At 43.0% G+C, this 26,519-nt stretch overlaps 2 protein-coding genes and 1 long non-coding RNA gene across 3 annotated transcripts in view; 2 read left to right on the forward strand and 1 right to left on the reverse strand.

Annotated features, from left to right (window-relative positions):
• CAPZA2 (capping actin protein of muscle Z-line subunit alpha 2) overlaps window positions 1–4,977 on the forward strand; it is a 29,465-nt gene extending 24,488 nt beyond the window's left edge. Inside the window, exons 8-10 of the mRNA XM_084514616.1 lie at window positions 578–649; window positions 3,110–3,172; window positions 4,004–4,977. Coding sequence (XP_084370742.1) covers window positions 578–649; window positions 3,110–3,172; window positions 4,004–4,144 — 276 coding nt within the window. The 3' untranslated portion in view covers window positions 4,145–4,977. The remainder of the gene's footprint in view (window positions 1–577; window positions 650–3,109; window positions 3,173–4,003) is intronic.
• Window positions 4,536–17,150, reverse strand: LOC311434512. The gene is made up of 2 exons (XR_014691554.1): window positions 17,019–17,150; window positions 4,536–10,395 (listed from the first exon to the last, which is right to left on the reverse strand). It is a non-coding gene; the product is annotated as an uncharacterized lncRNA (long non-coding RNA).
• Window positions 16,829–26,519, forward strand: part of ST7 (suppression of tumorigenicity 7) — a 144,911-nt gene continuing 135,220 nt past the window's right edge. Inside the window, exon 1 of the mRNA XM_084514376.1 lies at window positions 16,829–17,103. Coding sequence (XP_084370502.1) covers window positions 16,953–17,103 — 151 coding nt within the window. The 5' untranslated portion in view covers window positions 16,829–16,952. The remainder of the gene's footprint in view (window positions 17,104–26,519) is intronic.

The following is a 26,519-nucleotide window of genomic DNA, read 5'->3' on the forward strand; positions in this document are numbered from 1 at the left end:
ATACAGATTTCGTTCTGCCTTGCTACTTAACCTTGACAGACTTTGTACCAAAGAGCTCCTTTGTCTCTATATGTACCTGCTTTTGTTATGGGCCATATCTGATAGAGGGAAGTATCAAAAACAGACAGATAAAGAAAGGGAAGCCTAATGTTGCGTTGTCTGTAGCACATGGTTTGGATGAAGGAGGAAGAAAGAACTTCACTGTACCCTGAAGCCTTGCCAAAAGTCATGTTAAATATATCTTTACCACATCAAGAATTTCTAGAAAGGTTATCACGTAAGAAGTAAGTCTTCTACTTTGTGTTGCTAAGCAAGGCCTAAGCTTCTTTGCATGAAGTACCACCTGAGGCAGATGAAAACCAAAATGTTTTCAGAGTAGCTTCTTCAATTCCACCCTCAGAAAAAAAATATTTTAATTCTACAGCATTTTGTTTTATGTGTTGTTCTGTAACATTTTTTGTTTGTTTGTTTAAGTGTGTTAAGTTAGCTATTGGGATAAATGCTACAATGTCTTGATTTTCCTGTATGATTATGTTCTGTAGCATCTAATATGAGTTTTTTGTTTAATTTTCTGTAGGTTCACTATTATGAAGATGGTAATGTTCAGCTTGTGAGCCATAAAGACATACAGGATTCTCTAACAGTGTCTGTAAGTGAACTTTAGGGACCTTAGTATGTATGTTCAAGTGACTTTTTAATTTAACAACACAAGCAAGCTTAAAAAAAAAAAAAAGAAATTTGGGAGCTAGTTTCTTCTGCATGAATGAGAATCGATGTTCTAATCTATAAATATTTTCTATGTAATATGCACTACTTTTACATAGCATGTAGTTAAATGTTTTGACTTTTTTAAATATCTAAAACCTGTGTATGCTTGCATGTAGCTTATATAAGCTAAATTAACTTTGATTGTAAAGTTTTACAATCAACTTTTTAAAGTTTTAGCTTGCTGTCTTCCTGCACTTCTGTTGTATTTAAACTTCAGTAGGTAGAGTGTCCTTTAGAATGACTTTTTGAATATGAAGAAGGTTTAAGTTGTAATAACCCACTTCAGTAAAGGTATAGTAATTGACTTCAGCAGTAGTCTCTAGGAGATCACCTGTAGCACTCCTTTGCTCACGAGGAGAAGACCAGTATGCTAAAAATAGTTAGCAAATGCTGCCAGTTGAGAAGCAATAGTGAGTATTTTCCCTTCCTTCCCCTTCCTATGTGTAGCTGGTGCTATCAGCCCCCTGCTTCTGTGTATGAAAAGCACTTTCAGAGATGCTTCAGCTTGAGGAACACTTGTGTTTAAAGCATAATTTTGGGTTTAAAACAAAATTTTTCAACTTCGTGACAAATGGATACTCATAGTAACAAGGAGCAGACAGTTAAAATAAAAACTGTGTGGGAATAGCAGCAGATGTATCCTTTAGGACTTGGTACTGTTGCAGCGTGTATTACTACTTTTGAAGTAATACTCTTCTTGCCTACTGGAGGTTGTATTTGTAAGCAGTAAGATTTCGTGTTGGGGGTGTTCCTTAAGAAAACTTAAGCCAGTGAAGTTAAACTGGTAAAGGGAAATTTTAGAAGTGAACTGTAGAAGTATTTTCATGCTAATGACTAGTAGTGACCATTTGGGCTGAAAAGATTAGTTCTTCAAAAAGGAACATTGTTCATTAATATAAAGCAGGGCTTGTTGGCTTTTCAGATGCAATAGCAGCATAGAGAATGGTGGACTGTGGTGCCAAGTAATAACGCTTCTGGAGCTGTAAATATAAAATTACTTTTGACCCCATAAGCAGAGAGATCTGTTTACTCCTTCATTCAAGTAAGATTTTTTTCAGGGGAAACTATCCAGAAGAAGTTCTCCTGTCAGTTTCTCCTTTTGCTTCACTTTCTATTGGAATTGACTTAATTCTGTGACAGAAGACCAATGAGTAGAAAAAGATCTTTTGCATAACCTTCCTTCTTCCTCATAGAACAAAAGCAAGTGTGTTGCTGGTTACCAATTTTTTTAACCTTAGCTTTGAGGGTGGAGGCTGTACAGGTTTTTATTTCACAGAGACAGAATGGTAGATTAAAAGGAGCCCTGCTGACTCCTCCTTTTCATTGTTTGGCAGAGATGCAATTTTGTACCCGCAGTGGGCACGAATGAAATAAATAACTGAAGAGTTCTCTTGTTGCTGGAGCTATGAATAATTGGTTACTTTCGTATTCCTAATTTCTGTCTGAGCCAAATAAGCATTTTTACCACAAATTCTTCCTTTCCGTATCAGCGTATTTTAAATCATTGTCTCAGTTCACTGAAAAGTCAAAACCCTTCCCATCTGTAATCCTCTATTAACTTCTCCATCTCTCTAGAGTGTCCAGGAGCACTTTCATGGCTGCTAAGTGCAATTTCAGTGAAACTTTAAACCAGTTAGAGTGGAGACTGCTATAGCCGTCCCCCAGCCATGTAGTCCAGCCTCTGTTCTTGCAGAACATGGATAGATAGATATAGTCTAGTGCTTTCTGCCTGTTCCAGAATATTTAGAAGCAAGAAATCTTGGTTTTGTTTGTAATTAATTCTTGAAGCTGTACAGGAAATTTAACATTGATCCTGTTAACACCAAAACTTAGCATGTTTTTAGAGGCTTACGCATGTGCATTCTCGTATTTATAAATACTGTTCTGTTTCATGTCTTTTTATCAAGCCATAACATTTTAAATCAAAGTATTGTAATAAGTTCTATGATATTCTGTATGCTTGTTTGCAGTTGAACTGTTATGATTTTTTTAATACCATTTCCTATCACAGCTAAATTTATTAGCCTGACACATGCGTTTAAAAAAAAAAAAAAACAAAAAAAACTATATTGCTGCATACTTGGTTGATTTATTTCCTCATAATTTTAGCTCCTACCCTGAACTAGCACAACACCCAAGAACAATTAAGGCATAGCAACAAAAAATGTAGTGTATGCCTTTTAGATGAATGTTTAGTTCAATTTTGTTTTAGTCACTAAATGGCCACGTGTTCTCGTGGAATCTACGCACGTCTCGTAATTACTGGAAAAAAAACAATGTAATTGGTCTTATGGGAATCATGCTGTACATCAGACCTAATTCAAATACTTTCTTTCTCTAGAATGAAGCCCAGACGGCGAAGGAATTTATAAAAATTGTAGAGGCTGCAGAAAATGAGTATCAGGTACGTTGGTGGAAAAACACACTATCTTTACTCATGTAGATTACCATATATTTGGCCAAAGCTACTATTCTATAATTAGCGTGCTTGATACTAAGATAATGCAGTTCCTTATGGATCTAAATAGATTACATGCTGCTGTCAAATGCATTCTGTTTCCAAACATTCTGGTGATTGCACTCACCTACATAACATTATGTTCAAAGTTGGTTTTTGAGAGCAGAAAATGCATTTCTGCAGTCCCTAATGTGGTTAAATATCAGTGTTTCCGATCTGTTTCACTGCATTCCTTAAGTGGAATTTTTTGTATAGATTCTGGTCAGAGGCTGCTCTGTTACACAGCTTTGCTAACTATTACTGTAAGCATTATTCAAGTTAGTTGTCTTGAACATAAGGTAAATTTCATACAGCTTGCTCTGTCAGTTTGAAAAAATGCTCATTAATAAAACCGTAGTAAGTGTCATATGCATTATACTGTGTATATTTAAGTAGAGACGCACTCTACCATCCCACAGAAATAACAGTGGAAAATTTTGGTGTCTGGAAGTAATGATGTATGAGCTAACTCAGATTGGCATTTCATTCATGTTGCTGATTAACACACTGTGGTTTGCTGAGACACCTGGGCCAGGGCCAGGTTTATTGCATCTGTCTAAATTTCCTCACATAGTTTCAGTCTAGATCTAACAACTTTTCTTCATAAGATACAAAGTTAGCATATGTTTATTAAGCCTCTTTAAGAGATAACAGACTACTCAATGATTTAACTTTTTATATAGCTTCCTGGTTCTGTTCTTCATGTGTCTTTGTTTTGTATGACTTTGTGTTTGACAGACTGCTATCAGCGAGAATTATCAGACTATGTCAGACACTACTTTCAAGGCCTTACGTCGACAGTTGCCAGTTACCCGCACCAAGATTGACTGGAACAAGATTCTTAGCTATAAGATTGGAAAAGAGATGCAGAATGCTTAAAACAAACGTTGCATGACTGGATCATTTTAGTGTCCTTGTATACAAATAAATTACAAAAAGTATTTGGAACTGTCAGATCACCCAGTCAGCATGGGCTTTTGCCATGGAAAATCACTGTAAGTAGTTTGGTTAGAGCACAAAGCTTAGCTATTTGATCTTTTTTGTTTTTTCTTTCTTTTCAGAGGGTTGCAACTTCATTGTAGCTGAGTATCTTCCTTTAGAGTTTCTGTTGTACCTTTATTTGTTTTTTATAATGAAGAAACCATGCCTTTAGTTTTCAATTACAAGTTAAGAACAGTTTGAAAATATTTTTGCATATAATAACCCTTTCTCTTGCTTTCATGTGAAGTGGACAACTTCTAAAATGTGCTGGATTCCTTGTGGAGATCAGTAGTGTGCATTTCGAGGTCAAGGTCAACATGGAGTTAGCTATAGGTGCTGTTGTTGAAATCATCTACCCTGTAATTGTATGTAAAATTGAGAAAGCATTGTCTATATTGTTTAGACCTTTCAGCATACTCATTTAGCTAGCTCCATGTTAACTGAACTTAAAAAAGAAAAGGCCAAGGTCTAATGCTGTTTCAAGATTTTGAAATTGAATAAAAGTACTTATTTCAGAAATTCATTTAATGCTTTGATCCTGACAGTTACTTAAATGAGCTCAAACTCCATCTGCCCTTGAGTTTTTATCATAAAGCCACAAATGTATTATAACATGGCATATTGTAATATATATAATCCTGTACTCATTACCATGTCTGTCAGTTTATTTTTTTCTTGGATTGAAATGTACTAAAACTCAATGTGACATTAAAATGCAAATTTTCTATTTATTTGAGTATCAAATTGCTTCCTGACACGGCCTATTTTTTGCTATATTTTTAAAGGGTTGTTTAAAACAGCTGCAAACTTGTGGCCCATTGGCTATTTTCAGTGTATTTGCAATTTGCTGCAATACATTGTTTTCATCTTCATCTAAGAAACATCTACCTATGGAAGTCCACTTGATATGTGTATCTTATAGCTTCATATGGAAGAAACTACAAGCCCCAGAATAACATATTTTATACTTTGCTTGTATGATAGATCTGGTATTGAAAATGGATGTCAGATATTTAAAAGCACAGGCAAAAGCCATCATTACAAATGCTGTATTTCACTTCAATGAATTCAAAATTTAATTTTTAATTGGATGGAAACCTGTTCTAAAAGATACTATCTAATTATATGCTCATGATGAAAAAATAAATGGTAGGTTTAGAAGGTAGGTATTTATGCGGGCTCCTAAAACAGTAGAGCTTACACAAGGGTTGTATATTTTTGTTTACAATATGATCCAATTAATCACCTCACACTGCAAGTCACAGTATAGCAAGAGGAGGAATCTCAACTTGTACTGAGTAAAAAAAAAAAAAGTACACAATAGTTTACTGTTCGAAGTGTAATAGCAATACCCCTATGTACCATTCTTCAATGTTTTATTATAAAAGGGTATAGAGTCCTTGAAATTGCTGCTACTTTACAGTACTAAACTGTATAGTAGAAACTGTACTAACTTGTATCATAGAGAGTTGTCTTTGTTCTACAACAGTCTTCCTGGAGAGTTTCCCTCTTAATTGTCTTTGTACATCAGCTATTGAACCACGCTGTTGTTTAAAAGAAGCTTATAAAAGCTGTATGCAAGCTGATAACATTGTCTAGTCACTCTGTCAATCTTCATTAAGATCTAAATACAAAACTTGTCACAGTATTTTCTTCAACATATACTTAAGAGCAAGCTAAAGAGTAAAAAAAAAAAAAAGTGAATGGACAGTTAGGAGAACTGTTAATGGGCAGCAGTGGGGCAATTAACTATTCTAGCTGTTAGAAAGCTGTGTACGACCAGGATCAGCGCTGGCTAAAAGTCAGAATGCTATTTTTCTTACCTGAAATAAAAAGCTAATTTTAAGCGTATTCCCAATAAAGAAGTATTTTACTGTGAAGTACTCTATGGTTGTGTTTTCCTCTCTGTTAATTCAGTCCTATGATAGATAGTCTTGACTGCTGTCTTCAAAGAACGGCATCCTGCAGGCTCAGTTCTAAGCCTATCTATCAATTTGATAGAATATCTTCATATTACTTAAACTTTTTTCTTGATGTGCTAATTTTTTTTTGTCTGTGAGACAGTTCTACACCTTAAGCGTCACATCCATTAAATTACAGCTTCAGTAAAGTGATTTAGAATGAAATCAAATATTGTTACTTTTTCTAAATGGTACATTATATCACATTTAGGGGTAATGGCTCCCCAGATGAAGTTGACCAGAATTTATCATGGCATATTTGGAGTTCTTGATTTCTCTCAAAACTTTTGGATGTGACTTGCACTTTTTTTAAAAAATTCTGTTAAATTGGAGAATTTTAGGACTGCTTGGTATGTTTGTGGCAATTATCTTAACGTAACCTAATACTTCTTTATATTCTATTTTTAAATATAAAGACAAGCTTTGTATTGTGGAATGCTGATGTACTAGATATTATTACTTGTAATACGGATTTGTAAAATGCTTGTGTTTATGAAGTGTACTATATCTTATGCATCCCAGTGCCCCCATTACACAAGAAATTTTTAACTTATGCAAGTAAATAATTGTTTTTTCTGAACATATGAAACAGGAGTTACACTTCTGCTTTCACGTTCTTCTGAGTATCCCCTTCATGTATGTCTGTCTTAAAAATCATGCTACAGGTAGAACAAGACTTTACTATCGTTGTAATTTTAGTTACATCCCTTCTGCTTCTTACATCCTACATGCTAAAAACAATTCTTGCTGGTTCGTCTGGGGACACTGCAACATCGTTCATTAAATGGTTATTCAGCCCAAGGTTGAAAGTACTACTTGAGATTGTGCACCTTCTTTAGGTAAAGACCATCCAGATCTACACCAGTGGTGTTTGGAAGTAACACCTTCTCTCATCCTCAGTGACCACACACTGGGTTGGCTGGCAAAGCAGTTTGTTCAGGCACGCTTGAGCCGCCTATGTGGTGAGCATGTCTGGAGGATCACATTAAATCTACCCCTCAAATTTCCAGACTTCATATAGTGTAGGCATCGAGGGTGAATGCCAAGTGTTGGATTTTATGGGTTGCTCCTATCATACTGAATTACTTGCTGGTACAAATGTGGCTCCAGTCACACTTCTTTACTGGAAAAACTGAAAATGTTCCTCTTGTGGTGCAACTGTGACCTAGGTTTAGGTTAAACTTAAACTTAGAGTTTCTTCATAACCTTGCAGAAGTATCAGTTTTTGACAGTGGCAACTCCGTAATGTGTCTTAGTTTTATTATTTTTATTTTTTTTGTGGAAAGGTAAACATTTGCATCCAATTTAAAAAGTCACAATTTCTTTGAAAAGCGAAGGGAAAGGAACAGTGAGAGCAGGCACTTTATTCCTTCCGTGGAAAAGCAGGCTCGATACTCGGCACATTTTCTCACTTACAATGTTTTCCTTTGTTTCTGTGGTTGGCTTATCTGTAATTGGAAACATTCAGCATGACTTTTATCCATGTGCTCATCACAGGAGAGGGTAAGAGTGGTAATACTTGCCTTGAGCATATTCTGTAAAAATGTTCAGACTTTTCTATGCATCTTTCCTTGCAAATCAATTAAAAACTGCACAGGCAAACCTGTCAAGTTTAAAAAACAAGCCTCAGGCGCATATAGGGACTGTTGCTTGGCTAGGTGTGGTTTGAAATAACTAGAGGTTTGAAACAACTTCTAGCTTATGGGCTTGTAAATGTGCTCACAGAAGGAGTCATTGGTTGGTTTTGGGGGGAGGCAGCACATGCCCATAATCACCTGTAGGAAATGCTTGTTTCGGTTTTGTGTTTGAATAACCTTAATATATGTCAGTGTTGAGTGCATACAGAATCCAGTTCTGTAGTTAACAGCAAAAGAATTTGGAGTAGTTCCTTTAATAAACAAGTAGTTTACCCTTCAAACTTGTTTCAGAAGTCAAATAGGAATAGTATCATAGCAGGCTGAGCTATGGCTTTGGCACAGTGCTGTGAATGCAAGACAAGCAGCGTTGTGAGGAGGGTTTCCAAAAAACGTGCTCACAGCTTCTTTTGCTGCAACTGAAGATTTCATCAGATGGGTTGCCAGTTGCGGTGGTGAGTAGGCAAGCCTGCTGAGTCAAAAGCTACCTCTTGTGGTATGTCTGGAAACTAGACTGCCTTTTTTGGGTAGAGAAAAGAGTTTTGGCCCTATGAGGTAAATGGAGGACTCCATCTCCATGGAGTAAACGTTCAAACAACTGGCTACAAGAGAACCTGGTTACCTTTTCATTTGCAAGTAAAACAACTTTGCACCTAACAGAAAAATCACAGCCCCAAGCTCTTACGCGGAAGACATGTTTAATTTCCATTTTCTTGGGATGCAGTGACTATTAAATGTTTTCCTTCCAGCTGCTTGAGCTGCCTGCCTCTTCAATGTGTTGACTTTCTTGGGTGCTGGATTGTGATGCGTGCTGTCTCAGGACTTAGGCATCTTGCAGAAGCCAGGTGCTTACCAGTGGTGGAAATGTTCAAAACCTTGTTGTGCTATTGAGCTATGTCTGTGGGTTTGGGATGCCATCATCCTGCCTTCTCCTGGGTGAAGCAAAATATCTAGTTCTAACACAAAATGCATCACCAAGATTGTAAGACATACAAGAGTATGAATTAATGTTTTTTTTTTGTCTCCTATTCAGCCTGAAGAGCGGGAGTCGGATACTGTAGTTCTGAGGAGAGCTTGACCTGTTATTCCCATTCCAGTCAGCCATAATCTAGTCAAATCCTTGAGGGTTTTGCCCCAAATACCTCTGAATCTTCAGTAACCTGCAGTCTGTATATTGACTTAGGACTTGTTTCTACCGTCTCTAATAACATGTGTTTATAGCTTCCATGTAATTTGAAAATAGGGGGAAAGAAGCTCAGCAAAGGGGTAAGTTAATGACAAAAATAAATCATTATTCCAAAGATGAGCACGCTTAAATACACTTCTAGTTTTGCTGTGACATTTAAGGTTAATATCTGCACAAGCATCAGGAGTAGAAATCTGAGCTTTTGAGAGCCATTAACAGTTTTAAACTAAATAGCAGGAAGAAGTCTGCTTTCCTCTTTCCTCTTGCATGGAGCTGCATTGTTAAATCCCCTTTCAGATGATGTAAAACTGGTAAACTTTGCAAGTCTTTCACTGCATTGTAAAAATATGAACGAGAGGAAGCAAAGGCGTAGTTGGCCACAAAGCTGTTGTGGTTAACGACTCCAAAGGTCAGATGTTTGATTGGAAGAACTCTGAGCAGTGGTGGTGGTAGGAGTCTTCGCATCTTTCAAGGGGAAGAAGCAAAAGCTCATCTTGGTTCTTATTACACAGCATGGTGGCACCAGCTGCACCCGGGCTGTACTTGGTGGGACAGAAAGTTGTCTGCTCCGAAATAAATAGTTAATAAAATTTAACTTTCAAGTTCCTGTAGGCCTTCAGTAGTGGTACTATTAGGGTAGGTATAGGAAAAGTTAAACCTTCCTTGCTGGCTCTTAACCTCTTTTTATTTTAGCCGTCTTCAAATATGTTTTATATATGTTTTATGGATTTGAAGAGTGTCTCCAGACTGTGCAGCTTTTAGGCTAAACACTAATCCCAGCAATTCTAATTTCAACATGAAATTCAATACTTAAAATAATTTCTTTACATCCTGCTCTTTGGTTTCTTTTAGTTTCCAAAAGCAGATTGGTTTTGCTCTGCATCTTGTTAATTTATTTCCTCCTGCTAGGAACTGGCACTGAAGGCTGTAGAGTTCCCTGGCATTATTTTCATCAGTAGTGAGAAGATTTCTGTTATTATTTCAAAGCTCATGCTAAATTATTAAAAAATAATAATAAATACAGCTGGGTCAGTGTGTGCGCCCTATGATACCCCTTTCTAGGGGCAACTTGGGCACCGAGTGTGTACAAAACAGACTGCTCTGTATGCTGATGGGGGCCAGACAGCAAATGAATCCTGAACTGGGAATCCTGGAATGGAGAGCTGAGGGCTGCTACGGGCTTTTCTGGGGTGATGAGATGGATCTTTGTTATCGGGGATGTTTGTACCAATACGGGCAGTTCATCCAGCAGTACCTTGTAAGCGCTGTTGTCAGTCAAAGCTGAAGAGGCGAAACGCACCACTCAAACCTCACGGCTCCCCGGTTCTCTGCTAGGAAGCACGTGGTGTGCTTTCTCCTGCCTTTCTTCTGTGTGGAGGAAAAGAAAAGGAGCAGTGTTCAATCAGAGTTGACAAGGCAGCGTATGATAGAGGTCATAGTATTCTCCCTCCACCTGAGCTAGCCAGAACATCTCATAGCGTATTAGAGAAGTGTGTGTCATTCAAGAACCCATTTAAAGTTCCTGTAGGTGTGCGCTGATGGATGCCCAGAATCGGCTCAATTGCAGAAGCCTAGACCTGAGGTACCTGCTGAGAAAGGAAACGCCATTTGCTCATGAAGAACTGAAGTGCTGCTGCTGTTCGAGGGCTTTGCTACAAGGCCGGGTCAGAAGCTGCAAGGTAACTGGTTCTGTGGGTGTCAGAGGAGCTGGAGTTAAGGAGCAAGCAGAAGAATCACTTCACTAATAAATGTTGTGAGGCATCATCTTCCATTTAGGAACTTAGGGACCGCTCCTCAGCTCTTTCAGCTGGATACCGTGCGGTTGGTGTGCCCGGAATTACAGTACCTGGATGGAGATGGTGAGGTAGAGAGTGTCACCACGTAACTTCCCAAATAGTAAATTTGACTGCTGGATATGTCACCCTTCTAATAAGGTTCTTCCAAAATATAGTAGAGTTCGTGAATAAATTGTAACTGTTGTCAGAATATGGTGACCTAGTGCCTGATACTAAAACACAGATGATGACATGGTTGAGAAACAGCAGACACAACCTTGGCACTCCCAGAACCAAGGATGGTTGTTCTGGGAAAAACCAAAGTTACCACCCAAGTAATGGGCCCAAGGAAAGACGTGCCAAGGTTATTTGTAATAATGGATATTCACTGCAGATGATGGATTTGCTGCAACCACGTGGCTGTCATTGGTGGTGGAGATCACCACAGACAGTAGCAAACATTAAAACATTTGCTCAAAACCTCTCATAGTCCATTGATGAAATTGTAGGGAAGAAAACTTCTTCCTGGGTTTCTGCCAATACCTAGCTGGTGAAGATGTAGTGTTGATGTTCAGCTTGTTATTGCCTTCAGGGCTCCTCAGCACAAGAAGGACAGGGGCCTGTTGGAGCAGGTCAGAGGTGAGCCACAAGAATGGTCAGAGGCTGGAGCACTTCAACAGACAGGCTGAGGGAGTTGGGGTTGTTCAGCCTGGAGAAGAGAAGGCTCCAGGGGGACCTTACCGCAGCCTTCCAGTACCTAAAGGGGCCTACAGGAAAGCTGGGGAGGGACTCTGTGCCAGGGGGTGTGGTGATAGGACAAGGGGGAATGGCTTTAAACTGAAAGAGGGCAGATCTAGATTAGACATGAGGAAAAAAATTTTCACTCAGGGGGTGGTGAGGCCCTGGCACAGGCTGCCCAGAGCAGCTGTGGATGCCCCATCCCTGGAGGTGCTGAAGGCCAGGCTGGTTGGGGCTTGGGGCAGCCTGGTCTGGTGGGAGGTGTCCCTGCCCATGGCAGGGGGGTGGAGCTGGGTGGTCTCTAAGGTGCCTTCCAACCCAAACTGTTCTGGGATTATGTGACAGGAAAAATAAACAATGCTGTGTATGCACTAATTGCAGATTTCAGATAGAGTAATTGAGACATTTTTATCTGTTAAAAAGGTCCCTTTTTAAGTACAGTAGCAACACAAATAAAATTGCAATCGCTCAACATCTTTTCTTACGAAAAAAGGCAAGATGCTGAACAGCAAGGAAATTCAGTGCCTTCTCTGGCAGCTCCAAATTCACCTCAGAAAAGAGAAGCAGGCTTAAGGCTTAACCCTTGGCTCTGCTCCAGGGCGTGGGTCTGGGGAGCCGAGCTGCTGTCCTGCCCCTCAACCTAACCGGGGGAGGCCGTGAGCAGCGCTGGTCCCCCTGGGCTCGCCTCCGTCTGTCCCTGCCTCCCCGTCTCTCCCACAGCCCCGTCTGCCTCCTGTGACCTACCAAGATGTGTGGGTGCTGATGCCAAACTCCGGCTTGCCAAGAGCTCTGTTTTGACCAGAGGCCAACCTTGTGGCTTTTTAGTATTTCCTTACGCATCCCGAGCACGTCCCATCTTGCACAAACACTGACAGGGCTCTGTACGCCACCTGATTTTTATAAAGGATCTTCGTAAAATAGCTCAGTGAACGTGTGTGTCAATTACTTCACGAGAAATATGTAAGTGCTACTGGCAGATACTTCTGTGGATTTTTTTTTTTTCCAGAAATATATCAATAATAAGCTTTAGCAAACAGATGTGGTTGGGAGGAGGCACTGTGCCCTGCACTGCCACCTGCTTCTGCTGACGTTCAGCAAATACCTGTCTGTTTTTTAGGGAGAAAAGCCATTTGTTAGGCAAAAAAGATAAAAAAAAAAAAAAAAAAAAAAAAAAAAAAAAAAAAAAAAAAAAAAAAAAAAAAAGGAAGGAAAACAGGTTGGGGTTTGGTTTGGTTTGGTTTTCTGGCTAAGGTTTATTTCTAACGCTACCTGAAAATACTGAAACACTGTTCGGAGTTGCACTTAAGTACTTGGTGGCTCCTTTCTTTGCACTGTGCTTCTATCAGCATCTTGTTAACCGAGCCAGGTCTAATTCTGTATCAGTGACTTGCCTTGCAGCTAAGGCAGCTGCCTGGTTGCTTTTCTTGTCAGTGAGAGCCGTAACTGATTTTCCTCCAGGCTGCCCTTTCTCCCTCCCCTATAAATGCCCACACATGCTCTTCATCCTCTTTTTTTGGCCTGAGTCTTCATGGCCATGGGCAGCCCCACGTGTTTGGGGCATGCCAGCCTTCTCTTCATTTTCTCCATGCTCCCTCAGTTTAAACAGATCCTTGGGAATCTGGGGGTGCAGCTCCTGCTCCTTCAGCTGCCCCTCCAGCATCAACAGATAAATCAGGCAGAGCTTCATTCCCCGTGGTCTAACCTGCACGCTGCCTGGAACTCTAGAAAGAAGATGATTTTTTTTTTTTTTAACTGAGAAGTGATCTTAGTGCACAAATGTGGTGGCATATTTTGAAATATGACTATCTTATTTTCAGCTGAAGCATATTCCTGTGGTACCATAGCATCTCACTTACAAGATAAGGATCAGAAGCTTCAGGCTGAGCACACTGCTCGGAAGTCCATAGTAAAGTATGTAGGAGTTTTTTGTTTGCTTTTAATGAAAATAGACTTATTAAATTGTAAGCAAATTTTTTTATTTCAGTCTTCTTTAATGTGTTTTAATTTCTCTGGGCTGTGGCTAAGAACTGTGTGCTTTAGCTGGAAAGAGACCTTCCTACGTGTCTGAGCTGTTTTATTAAGGCTTTGGGATGCCTGAAGAGTGCTGGCAACAGTGTGCCATGACAATTCCTTTAGTGCTTTCACTCACGGTGGCATGCTGTTTATAAGCACGACAGATTTCGGTTTAGACTGCCATCTCCAGTTCATCCCTGATATTGTTTAACATGGGCTTGCATATGTTTAACAGCCACGCTATGTGCAAGTGGATTTAAGTCTGTACGTACACATGTGCACGTGCACGGGTGCAGATCTTAACCCTCGCCTTTTGGTGCATGCCGGTAGCATCTCTTGCTTCTCAGTTGCCAGGCCCCAGGCTCAGGAGTGATCCTTCCTTCTGGAAAAAAGCAATAACTTTGCTGTACCTCACGCTCAGCGACTGTCGCTGCCTCCACTTCCTGATTTAATTCAGCAAAGTCATCAACAGGTGTCTGAGAAAGCGAGCAGCCCAGGCTCGGCTTATGGCAAATAAATGAGCGGTGTGGGCACCTGCAAGGTGCTCAGAAATAGGGACTGGGGTATCCGAAGAGCTGTGTGAAAACACTTAACTGAATAAGATAGTTGTGTGGAAAATCAGAGCAGGAAGGTAAAAGACGCTTTTAAAATGATTTTTTTTTTTGCAATGACCACTTCAGCTGTACTCTGTTAGGTCTTGACCTAGCAGAGGAGCGAGTACCCAGAGCCAGGAGACACTTCATAAAATCTTAATAAACTCTCTTTATAGTACTGAAGAGTTTGCTTTTTGACTTGTAAAACGGATGTTTTAAAATGTTGTGTTGATACTTGGCACCTTTTGCTAGCAGAATGGAGAGAGGAGGGAGAATTAGTGTTAAACACAGCCCAAACCACGGGCATCGTGCTTGGGAGCTCAGCGGTGTCTTCACCGGTGGCAACAGCAAGGCAATTAGTGCATCGCCTGAGCACACCCTGCCAGCCGTGACCCAAGATACCCTAAGGGCAACTCCTCTCCACCTCGAGCAAATGTTGCGCCACATGGAGCAAACGCATGGTTCTTCTTCCTCGACTTTTCTTAAACCTCTATGTTTTTAAAAACCTTTGTGTCTTTCCTCTAGGAGAGGAATCGATGATAGTTTTGTAATATAGGCAATGATATGCTCAAAACTACCAGATGTGGAGAAAAATTATGTGACAAATTTGCTCTTTTTTCCCCTATACATAAGAGAACGTGAGAGAAATATTTTATTTTAGCGATAATTTTATGATGGAATAAGGTTGGTTTTTTTTCAGTATGACTTAAGTTTTTCCTTTCTAACTGGAAGAGGAAGCAGAAATAATTGAAATGTGGTTTGCTGTGGCATGTAATTTAACTATAAATGTCCTTTCTTGCAGTTTCTTTCAAAATGCCATCTGTATATTCCAATTAAAAAAAAAAAAAGTGATTTATTAGTGGGAAAAACTTGTGCCAGTCTCACACCAGTGTTGACATATGGCAACACCTCCCTTAATCCGAAGATCCTAGCACCTCTGAATGCCCAAGCCCCAGCCTGTGTTGCCTACCCAGCTGCTCGTCCCGTGGAAGAACAAATTTGTGAGTCAGGGTGTCTTTGGTACCATAAGGTATAAATTTGTATAAAAAGGTATAAACTGCAGATTTATTTTGCTGTAATGTTTTTTAGGTATTGTAAACCTGCTGGAAAAGCCGTGTTTTATCTATAGTGACTTCCTCATTGGCAGGCTAGCAAACCCCAGGAGAGTGCAGCTATCATCAGTTCGAGCCATTTGACAGGATTTCGTCTTCTTTCAGTATTGCTTCAGAAATGCCAGCTATTTCCCAAGGTGCTGCAGAGCATTATCCCACTCCAAACAGACGATAGAAGCTTAGAAGGGGAGAGGTCAAGACAAACTGACGTGCACAGTGCACGGTACATGCATGTTTGTAAGCTGTGGGACATCAGAGAAGTGGGAACCAGTTACAGGGAATGGCCTCTGAATTTTTGTCGCAGCCCGTTGACAAATCTTGTTTCATGTAGTATGTCAGTAGGTCATGGTAGAAGAAAAATGCATTTCACAAAAGTGCAGTTTTACTACTTGAAGACTGTGCTTTGTCTACACTTTTTTTTTTTTGTTGTTTTTTACTAAGACATTGGTTTACTTGGCCATGTGGTGTCTATCTTCTGAATGGGGAGTTTTGCAGTTCAGGGTGGTGCTGAGCATGGTACACATGAATGTACAAGACAGGGTGCACATAAAATTGTAGTTTTCTGCCTCTGATACCATCCAAGGAAGACTAGGCTAGGCAAAGAGACTGAAAAAAAAAATACAACTGCATGATCCTGATCTCGCAAGGAACACTTCTTAGGGTTGAAGTTCTGCTGCATGGTGAGAACCTCAGCTGAAATGAAATCCTTGCTGAAAAATGCAAAGCCAAGCACAAAAAGAGAAAAGAAGAAAGAGAGGAAGAAAAAAAAAAAAAAAAAAGAAGAAGAAAAAAAAAAGAAAAAAGAGAAAGAAAAAAAAGGGGAAAAAGGGAAATAAAGAGAAAAAGAAAAATAAAGAAAAAAATAAAAAGGAAATACATAAAGGGAAAAAAAGAAAAAAAATAAAAAGGAAAAGATAAAAAAGAAATAAAAACAATAAAAAAGAAAAAATAAAAAAATAAGAATAGAAGAAATAATAAAAATGAAAACATGAAAAAAAGAAAAAAAAGAGGAAAAGAGAAAAAAAAGAAGAAAAAGAGAACGAAAAGGACGGAAGAAAAAAAAATGAAAACATGAAAAAAGAAGAAAATGAAAAAATAAAAAAAAAAATAAAAAGAAATTAAAAAAAAAAAAAAGTGAAAATATGAAAAAATAAGAAAAAAAGAGCAAGCAGGCAGCCGTGTCGGTGCGCGCTGCCGGCGTTTGCGCTGCCGGAGCCACCCCTGGCCGTTTCCCCGCGTTTCATCAGGCGCTGCCCGAGCCCCGCGCCCTCCCCGGTGTCCCCTTGCCCCGCGGTGTCCCCGTCCCGCTCCCGGTGCCGCTCCCGCTCCCGGTCCCTCCCCGTCCCTCCGCGCCTCCCCCCGGCAGCCGGGGGCCGCTGGGGGCCGCCCCGCAGCACGTGGCCGGGGCCGGGGCCGGGGCCGGGCCCGGGGCGTTGCGGCCCCTCGGCTGGGCGCGGGCCCCGCGCTGCCTCCCCCGGCGGCGGGCGCGGGCGGCTCCCGGCGGAGTCCATCTTAGGGCGGCGCGGCCGGGCCCAGCCCAGCGCGGCCCCGCGGAGGAGCCGGGCTCGGGGAGCGCCGCTCGCCCCCCGCACCCGCTGCGGGGCCGTGGCAGCAGAGAGCAGCTTTGGAGGCGGCGGCGGCGCCTTTTCCTCTTTTTTTTTTTTTTTTTTTTTTTTTTTTCTCCTTTCCAAAACATGGCTGAAGCCGGGACGGGCTTTCTGGAGCAGCTCAAGTCCTGCATCGTCTGGTCGTGGACCTACCTCTGGACGCTGTGGTTCTTCGTCATGCTCTTCCTCGTCTACATCCTGCGGGTGCCCCTGAAGATCAACGACAACTTAACCACAGGTACCGGCACCGGCACCGGCACCGGGGGGGGCTCCAGGGGGAGCCCGGGGCCGGCGGCTTGGCCCCGGGGCGGGCGCGGCGGGGCCAGGGCAGCCCCGGGGCGTGCTTGGAGGCGCCCAGCCCGCAGCACCGCCCGGGGCTTCATCGCCTTTTCCTTCCCCGCCTCGGGGGATGCTGCCCCGAGCCGGGCTGCCGGCGGTGCCCGCAGCTGTGGTGGGGCTGGGGGCACCGCTGGACCTTCCCCTTCTCGTTATGACCTGGGCACAGGTGAAGGGGCGTGGGGCGAGCCGGGACCGTGCCCGGCTGCAGCTCGCGGTTATCCGGAGCGTGGCTTGGCGCAGGGCTTGCGCCGTGCCTTCTGTCAACGAGCAGTGTTTTGCCCGGCTCCTCCTTGGCTTGTCAACTTCTGCCTCTTTTGGCTCTTCCCGCTTCCAGGGGAGCCTCCTGGCTCTGCCTCTCACCCCCCAGCTACTTCTGCTGGGCTTCCCGTGGAAACGACAAGTCACAAAGCTGCTGGTTTCCCCCCACGGTTTCACGCTTTGTTTCCGTACTTCTGCCAACAACCCAGCGTTTCAGGTGCTCGGGCGGCGCGTTTCATTCCCAAGCCTCAGCCACAACCAAGCAATTTGCCCTCCCGCCTGCCTGCTCTCGCTTCATTTCCACGGCAGGCGTATCTCCTGGTAAAAAAAAACCGCTGAAGTTACGGGGCAGCCAGTTCTCTCCGGGAGCTTTCCTAGCAGCAGGTGGTGTAGGCACGGCTGAGGGATTCAAAAGGAAGATTTCATTCGTGGACAACTCCTGGTTGCTTTGAAGGGCAAAACCAGGCTGGTTGTTACAGGGAATACGCTTGGGTTAGGGGGATATATGGAATAGAGTTAATAGGTTTTCCTGCACAGTTTGTGCTGTGTGTTGTATTGATTTAGCACGATCCAAGCTTTTATGATGTTCCTGATAAAAATTAGATACTGGATTATTCTCCTGAGTGATCAGTGTGCTGGAAGGCAGTCACTGTTGGGGTGGCCTTTCCCCCTTCAGACCCGATAGGGCAATATGCCACTGGCACACTGAATCAGCAGGAACCCGTGCAGTGTTCGCCAGCCTGGATCGGGCAGTTGTGTCTTGAAATTGTCCATTTTTCCCATTTTTTTTTTTTTTTTTTTAGTTAAAAAGGCTGAAGAAATTACCAGTGAGTCCCAAAGCGTGTGGTGAAAATTAGTTACCGTGGGAGAACAATGTGGCCTTTGTGCATCATCCGGTCCTCAGTGGTGGTTATTAAAAAATCAGCACTAGCACTAGCGGGGAGTTTTTGCTGGTGGTGGGTGGGATTTTTTTTTTTTAATTTTTTATTTTTTTTTAAAGCTCTTGTGAATGAATTAAAACCCGTGTGATTCATTGTGGGTTTTCGTTCCAGTTAGTCACAATGGGATGCTGTCACTGGGGTAAGGCTTCTCAGAGTGCCGCAGCGACTGGCACCAGCTGCGAGACTCACCAAACTTAGCGCAGTGGTGTGAAAATAAGGGCATAAACACTGCTAGCAAAAGTGCTGGGTGACGTAAAAAAATAATAAGGTGATTAAAAACAGTGACTGGGCATTTTCCCAGCGAGATCTGGATCTGTTGAGGTCAGTCAAGCAAAATGGTTTTCTGTGCCACCAGATGCGGACGTAGGCAGCCAAGAAGAGTGGTGCAGCCCCCAGGTATGGTTTGCACCTCATGAAATCGTGCCTGTGGTGTGGGAAGGAGAGTAACACGCGAGGGTAATGTTATTTCTGACATTGCCCATGGTGGTGTGGTTTGGTTTTCCATGCCTGGCGTTGGTGTTTTTAAAAGGAAGTCAGAAAACTGTTGGAATTTTTAAAAGGAAGTTGGAAAACTGGAGAAGGCAGCAAAAAACGGGTTTAAGGGCTGGAGATACGCAGTATGGAGTAAGAGACTCGACAGAGATGGCTAGGTTGCATTAAAGAGGTATTGTCTTGGGGAATTTGTGGCCTTTTAGTCATGAAAAGAATAAGAACTGATGGGTAGAAGCAGAGGGCAAACTCAATTAAGTCATAAAAAGTCATTAATTTTTAACAAGCTGTGGATCAGCTGCTAAAGGAACCTTTGGGTTTCCCATTTCTGAAAGTCTCCAGCTCGGATGGCGAAAGAAGAGTCACCAGTGCAGCGCTAAATCAGTTTTCAGCGAGAGCTTGTGCAATCGGCTGGGCAGCGTCAGCGGTCAGAGTAATCGAGGAAGGTCTCACCCTTCGGTCCCGTGGTCACTTCTGCCTTTAAGTTTTATTAAGAACAAGCGTGGAGCCTTTATTCCTCCTTTGAAGCTGGGTAGATGTGCTTGCCCCGAGCGTTTTATAGCTGTGGCCAAGCTGGTGGTGCAAGTCCGGCATGCCGTGTGTTTAATTAGGCTGACGGGCTGCAGAGTCCCCGCAATTACAGGTGTAATTCCAGTGTCCGCAGCGGAGGGCAGATTGAGGCAGTGTAGCCAGAGGGAAATCCAGTCTGCCATAGAAAAACTACTGATGCTAAACCTGATTGTTGTGTTTCATGGTTTTAACATTTTACTGAAGCTTGTACAGATCAATCATAAAGGTCTCTGTGAACAGGAGAGCGCGAGCTGTTCCGGCTGCACCGTGCCCTGAGCCAGGAAGCGATAGAGAAGGCTTCATGTGCCAGGTTAAAACATTAAACGCAGAGTAAGTGGCTAAGGAAGAGGATGTTGCCATCTTTCTCCCAAATAATTAAAGTAGACGTGATTGCTTGGTATAAATAACATGCTGTATTTTTCTTCCACGTTGGCACTTGCACAGTTTCTGAATGCCACGTTAATCCCAACTAAGACACACCTCTTATAAGTATGTGCAGCCCTGGTTGTTTTATTTTTTTTTTCCTGAAATAACAATTTGGCTCTTTATTTGTGTCCTAAGGGGGAGAAGGGCCCAGCAGTTGAAGTTTCTGAGTATTTTATTTAACCTCCTGAAGTGCGGCAGGAGGACGGATTTACTAACCAGAGCATTGACTGCAGCCGGCTCGCGACGAGGCAGACAGGAAGGCTCCTCGGAAGCTTTTGGGCTGCAGAGGGCAGAGAAATCAGGAAACTTTTTTTCCTGAAGGCGTGAATAATCAGAAGGAGCAAGCCAGCCTGGCGTGGTAGGTGCCCACGTTGTGCCGCCGGCTTAGTGCGAGATGTCCCGACCTGGCTGCACTGCAGCAGGGCCCTGCACTCACAGCTCAGCATCCGAACGAGGGTCTGAAGGAGGGTTTGTAGGTTTTCCCTCCTTAGAGGGAAAAGGAGTGATGTTAGCTCCCAGGTCACTCTGGATGGATGTGGGGACAGCAGCCAGAGGAGTGAGCATGTCGCTGCAGTTAACAGCTAGCTGCTCCTCGCCAGTAAGTTGTCTTCTGGGGCACGCTGTGTTTTTCTTCCTCTTCCTCCCCCCTTTTTTTTTTTCCTTAATTCTGATGATCCTACTGAAATAATGACCAAGGATTTTAATTACGTGGGATCTGTGACCATGTAATGGGATTCTCTTGGAGCCCAGAGTCTGAAGCGCTGTGCCTGGTGCCAGCCATCTGGAGAGGGGAAGAAAGAGGCTGATGTGCAGCAAGGCTTGTAACACTAGCCAGTGCCAGATTACTCAATTACAGCCAGGTTTTGTGCTTGAATGGGCAGGAGAGCAGAGCAGACGTGTTCTAAGTGTTTCTCTGTTCCCTGTGAAATTACGGCAACAACACTTTCTCTTAATCCAAGGGTCTTTTTGAAGACACAGAGCTGAGAGCTTCTCAGGCAGCCAGGTCCTACAGGAATCTGGTCCAGCTAAAGTACGTTTACTGATGTGTGCATCACACAGGCTTAGGTAAATACAGCATTTGGCCCTCTGCAGTAAAACTCATTGAACCTTCATTTTACCAAAACTATCCAGTACTCAACCAAACAAGAGAGTGGTGTGTGATTCTGCAAGCAGAAAAACTGCAGGAGATGAACAGAGGAGGCATGAGAGGATAGAGCAAAGCACATCTCATCTCTGGGGAGGGACTCTTTATCAGGGAGTGGAGTGATAAGACAAGGAGTAATGGCTTTAAACAAGAGGAGAGTAGCTTTAGATTAGATATAAGGAGGAAATTCTTTACCCTGAGGGTGATGAGACCCTGGCACAGGCTGCCCAGAGCAGCTGTGGATGCCCCATCCCTGGAGGTGCTCAAGGCCAGGCTGGATGGGGCTTTGGGCAGCCTGGGCTGGTGGGAGGTGTCCCTGCCCATGGCAGAGGGGTTGGAATTAGATGATCTTTAAGGTCCGTCCCACCCCAAACCAGATTCTGTGATCTTTCTGATCTTCTGTTCATTGGTCTTCCTGATCCTGCAGATCTGCCCTCAGCGCTGGTGCAGCGTGCTGCTCTCCAGCAGGTTGCAAAGGGATTTAGCTCCCACTGGTCTCAAACCCTAGCAGCAGTAGAAACCACTCCCCTGTTACTAAAAGTCCCCCAGTGGCCACGCTTTCCCCGCGGATGGCAGAAGGTGTTGGTTCTGCTTGTAAATTCAAGCCTGGGAAACTAAGCATGAAGGCTGGAAAAGATTAACCTGAGCAAAGCCAGGGAGTCACAACCGGATTAAACGTGAGCGAACAACTCTGTTCTAACTTCTGAAAGGAACAGGACAGTTATTGTTGGTTCATGGGCTTGCAGGTAGTTGCCTGGCCTTTCAAAGGCAGCTTTTGTTGTTATGACGGGTGAGTTTGTGAGTGTTCATTGAGTGTACTACAGAAAGGAGTATGTTATGACAACACAGAACCCGGAGCAAAATTCTGATTCCACCAAAAATCTGTGCAACTCCCTGAAAATGCAGTCTTGATTTTTTTTTTTTTCTGTGAACTGGACTGTTGTAAATAAAATTTGAAATACATGACCACTCCTAGCAAGGCGGGCATACAGATTTCTAACAATAAATCATTCAAATTTCATACAACTACAGTTAGTTGGTGCTTACGGTTCTTGGTTGAGGTAGAGCTTTGCAGTGCTTCTCGTCTCACTGACCCTGAATTACGTGTCTTTAACTTCTGGGTTTATCAGAGTGTAAATGGAGCCTTTCCTAAATAGAGATCCTTTTTTTCTGCAATCCTAGTGGAATTAAAGTAAATCTTGTTTTGTTTACTGTTAGCTTCTGTCTTCAGCTGTATCGCTTACAGTCCTGTGAAGCAGTCGTAGCTGTTGCTGATCCTTCAGGCAGGCTTGAATGTGAGAGGTTTCTTTCGTCTTTTTTTTGTGTATGTGTTTTGGAAAAAAATTAAATAAATTTTCTGGATATAGGCTAAAATGCAAGAGGACATTGTACAGCATATTTAAACTGTTTTACTCATGTATATTTTCAGCATGGTATGCTTGGAAATTCCCCCTTCATTCTTTGTGGAAAAGAATACAATGTGCATGAAAGCGGTGCCATTTATGGCAAAATTCTTTATAAACTAAACTTGGGATTCTTGCGGTGAAATGGGGAGGAAATGCCATAACAAAACCTGCTAGGTCAATTCCCAACGGATGCAGCATAAAATGATACAGGAGAACATTGGTTTTCTACAAATTTTGGCATTTCTTCAGGAATTTGATTTTTATTTGATTGAACATAATTTTTGCAGTCAGTGTCAAATTCAGGAACCAGGGTGAAGTCTGTAACAAATGCAATGTTTTCTGAAAGCACTTCTTTAAGAAATTGTCCTTCTTAGTACAAAAGTTGTAGAAGATTGGCGGCCAGTATTCCAGGGGAAAGTAGGTAGGTGAGAGCCTCCAAAATGCTATTTGATAAAATCTCGAGTGAATGTACTGAAACACTGACTGATAGATGACCACTGAGTTATACTGTGAGCTAACTGAAGCCTAATATCCTCCATCTGTTGATGAAAATTTTCAGAAGTGCTCCTAAACCAGCATATATGTAGTGGGATTTTCCGAAGGATCCACCGAGTGCCAATATAAATTTAGCCTGGAAGAACATAAGCCCCATTGTACGCATAGGTTTTTGGTCCTAATTTTCTGAGCAGCCGTGCAAAGGCTATGATTGCAAGTTAAGAGGAATGATTAAAATAGAAACGTACTTTTTTGGCACTTATTTCATAAACAAAGCAAGAAGTAAATGCAGAAATCTCCATGGGAAATTTGCATTTGTGAAAGACAAGAAGTGCTGAGGGTTGTCAGTGCCTGCCTTTAGAGCAACACCTGCCAGAAATTAGGAAGATGGTGTTGCTTCCACATAGGCAAAACTTTTTTTGGGGGGGAATGGTATGTATGTATTTTAAAATTGATTCTGGAAATTGCAGTAATGTCAAAGAAGAACTGTGCAGAGTCTAGAAAAAACACCTTACACCGATGGCGTAAGGGAGGCCAAACTGTTTATCTAACCACAGAGAAGCCACAGAGGCAACTTGGCCATAACTAAGGAGGAATGAGAGCTGTGATCTAGTTGATGGGCATTGAGCAAGATTCCGAAGTATTTAGGGGTAAAACGCATGCGTTGTGTTTGGCAGAACTGGGGCCACGATAATTTGAGGTCTGAAGAAGTAAGCCTTGCCGTGAGACATTTGGGGCGTAATACGCTAACAGAAATAAGGTGTGGAGGTGTGGTTGATGAGACTGTAAGCTATGTCATAGGAAGAAAATAGCATGTACTCAAAATGTAGAGGAGACAGATGTTACAGAAAGGGGTGGCTGCAGGCTGAATCCCAAGGACTTCCTACGTGAAGGATGTTTTTAACAGAGATTCTTGGAGATGTGACCTAACTGCTACAGCAAGTGATGCTACAGCTTTGCAGCTTTGGGTTTTCTGGTGTTAAGGCTGTCAGTGCAGTGAGCATTGTCGTGCTTCAGTGAGATGAGTGAAATCTCGTGGCCTGCCATAAACTGAGAGCTGAGTGTTAGAAACGCTGTAGTGTGGAGATTAGGAAAGAAAAGCCCCCTGGAAGCGTTGTTGCTCGTGCACAGGCAGGTTTTGCAAGCCCCACAGCTGCGGTGGCTCCAGGATGTGCCCGGGCTCCTGTATGCAAGGGGCTGGGGTTTCTGTGCTCCCAGTCAGCCGACAGGCCCCACATGTGACTGTGCCATGTAAAACACAGCTATTTGTCTTGCTGGCAAGTAGCAAAGCAAATAAAACAACTGAAGTGGCAGCTTGCATTGGGTGACCCAGCAGTTTGCTCCGGACTCAAATCTACAAAAGGGAACATCGCAGTCAGAGAATTGTGACTCTCAGAGTCACTGAGGTTGGAAAAGACCTCTAAAATCATCTTGTACAGCAGTTGCACTAAGCCAAGACTCAGTCTTTTCATGGCCAGGCTCATTGTTTAAGAAGGCATTTTATGTTTGACAAAGTGAGGCCCCACTCCAAACACCTGTGGGTTTGTCAAATGCTGCTGAGGTTTGTATTGAACTGTGCAGGGAAAACACATGAGGAAATGAGGCACTGGTCCTGCAGACCTTCAATGACATGGTTCTGCGAGCACAAGTCCTGGCTTTTACTGAAAAGGCAGTAATGTGCGTGAAGTCTCACAGACCGGGGCCTAAATAGTCCACCAAGGTACAGCCGGGGGCCTGTAGCAAAACTGGGGGTAGAGGCCCTATCCCTTCCTCCAAAACCAGTTTTCTCCCTTGTCATTCGATGGTCATGTCCAACTTTTCTCTTTTTACAGGAGCCATTTGTCACAGAGTTTCAGAAAAAAACTTAGCTGTGAGGTATTTGTGGGAGCGCTCCTCCTCCATTACTTGTCCGAGCCCCCCTCCACCTGTTTTTAAATTCGCTCTTTGTGGCATCGGAGGCATCTATTGCAAGATTGTGCTATAAACTCGAGCTTGTCCTCGTGCCTGCAAGGTGTCACGTGGCCCAGTGATGCTGTGTCAATACTAGGGAGTGAAAGTTGCCCCGTGAGCTCCCAGCACGGACTGATGGCCTCTGGTGTGGTTCGTAGGCCGGCACCAGAGCAGCGCAGCCACTTTTAGCAGGGAGCACCGAGCGTCAGCAGCGCTGGTGCAGTGACAGGGAAGAGTTAACGTCACGCTTTCAGAAGGCAGAACAAACAAGTTGTTACTGTTAAGCCCGAGGAAAAGACCTAAATTCAAAGTCCAAATCAAAACTCGCCAGCTGCTAAGGGAAGACAAAGATTTATTATTGTGTAGTCTAAAGTGGAGATTTATCGCGGTGGTAAATTCAGTGCTTAAGTGATTAAGTGCACTTAAATGTACCAATTAGAAGGATAAAAGCTATAGGGCAGAAACGAAATGCAGTCATCGTAAGATTCCTTTTGTGCACAGTGTGCCAGCTGCAACCAGGAGATTTAATTTCCAGCTCACTTTCTAGAAATAAACTTGGCTTATTAAATGTCAGGCCTGTTAGGTTGATATGCTGGTTCTTATGCCCAGCAGCGAGGCACTTGGAGATCAGATTTAAAGCACAAGAAATGTTATTGTCGTCATTGTTTTATTTCGTAAGGCTGTCATTCATTTCTCAAGAAAACGGGTTTGCAACCCGAGACTACTGTAGATGTTGGTCCTCGCATAAATAAATGTTTTGATGGCACTGTCTGTGTGCTTTATGCTGACAATTGTTTACAGCACGGCTCGGTCTGCTGCAAGGTTATGTGATATATTGCCGTGCTTAATCTTCCATGTGAAATTTCTCTTGCTATTTTTAATTCTGAAGTGAACTCGATGGCAGCGTGCCCGGCTGGTAGGTTTTACAGAGATCCCAGCTTATAGTCCCAGACCTGCTTTCAAAAAGGAGGGTAAGCCCAACCTGTCACAGGAGTGCTGCTGGCCCGTGGTGCCCTGCTGCCATTAGGAGGCAGAAGTATCTCTTCGACACCACTTGGCTTTAGGGATATGTCTTCCCGCTCCTTAGGCTCCTGCCTTGCGTCCCTATGTCCATCCATGCAACTCTTTGGGTTAAGACAGGCCAGGAGCAATACGAGCACCAGAAAATCTCAGCAGTAAATATTGTCCCACATGTTCTTAACTCGAATCTCCCTCTAGGAAAACCTGCCAGGAGTCTGCTATTTTCGAGTGCTGACCATAGCTGTGTTAACAGCAGCCCCCAAAGCAATGGCTGGTGGGACACAACCCATGAGGAGTACCCATCAGTTACAGGACGGCTGAAGCTGCCTGGATTGCAAGATTTGCCTGGATCTGGAGGGTGAGGATGTGGCCTGTGCCACGGTCCGGGCTTTTTAGCAGTCTGGAGCCAGGACTGTCACCCAGGATTTCCCAGCCTGATTCCTCTGCCTGCTGTGGTGGTGATGTGGGAGCTGTGCTGCGTGGAAATAAAGAGCTGGGGGTGGCTCTCTGGGTCACCTTCTCCAGTCCTTGGCCACATTTTGGTAATCTGGTATATTTTCGTAAATCCCTGTGCTGAAAAATGTTTCCAGAGCTGGTCAGAAAGCCTGTTCTAATT

The sequence above is a fragment of the Aythya ferina genome (genome assembly GCF_964211825.1).
Source record: "Aythya ferina genome assembly, chromosome: 1".
Taxonomy (NCBI): Eukaryota; Metazoa; Chordata; class Aves; order Anseriformes; family Anatidae; genus Aythya; species Aythya ferina.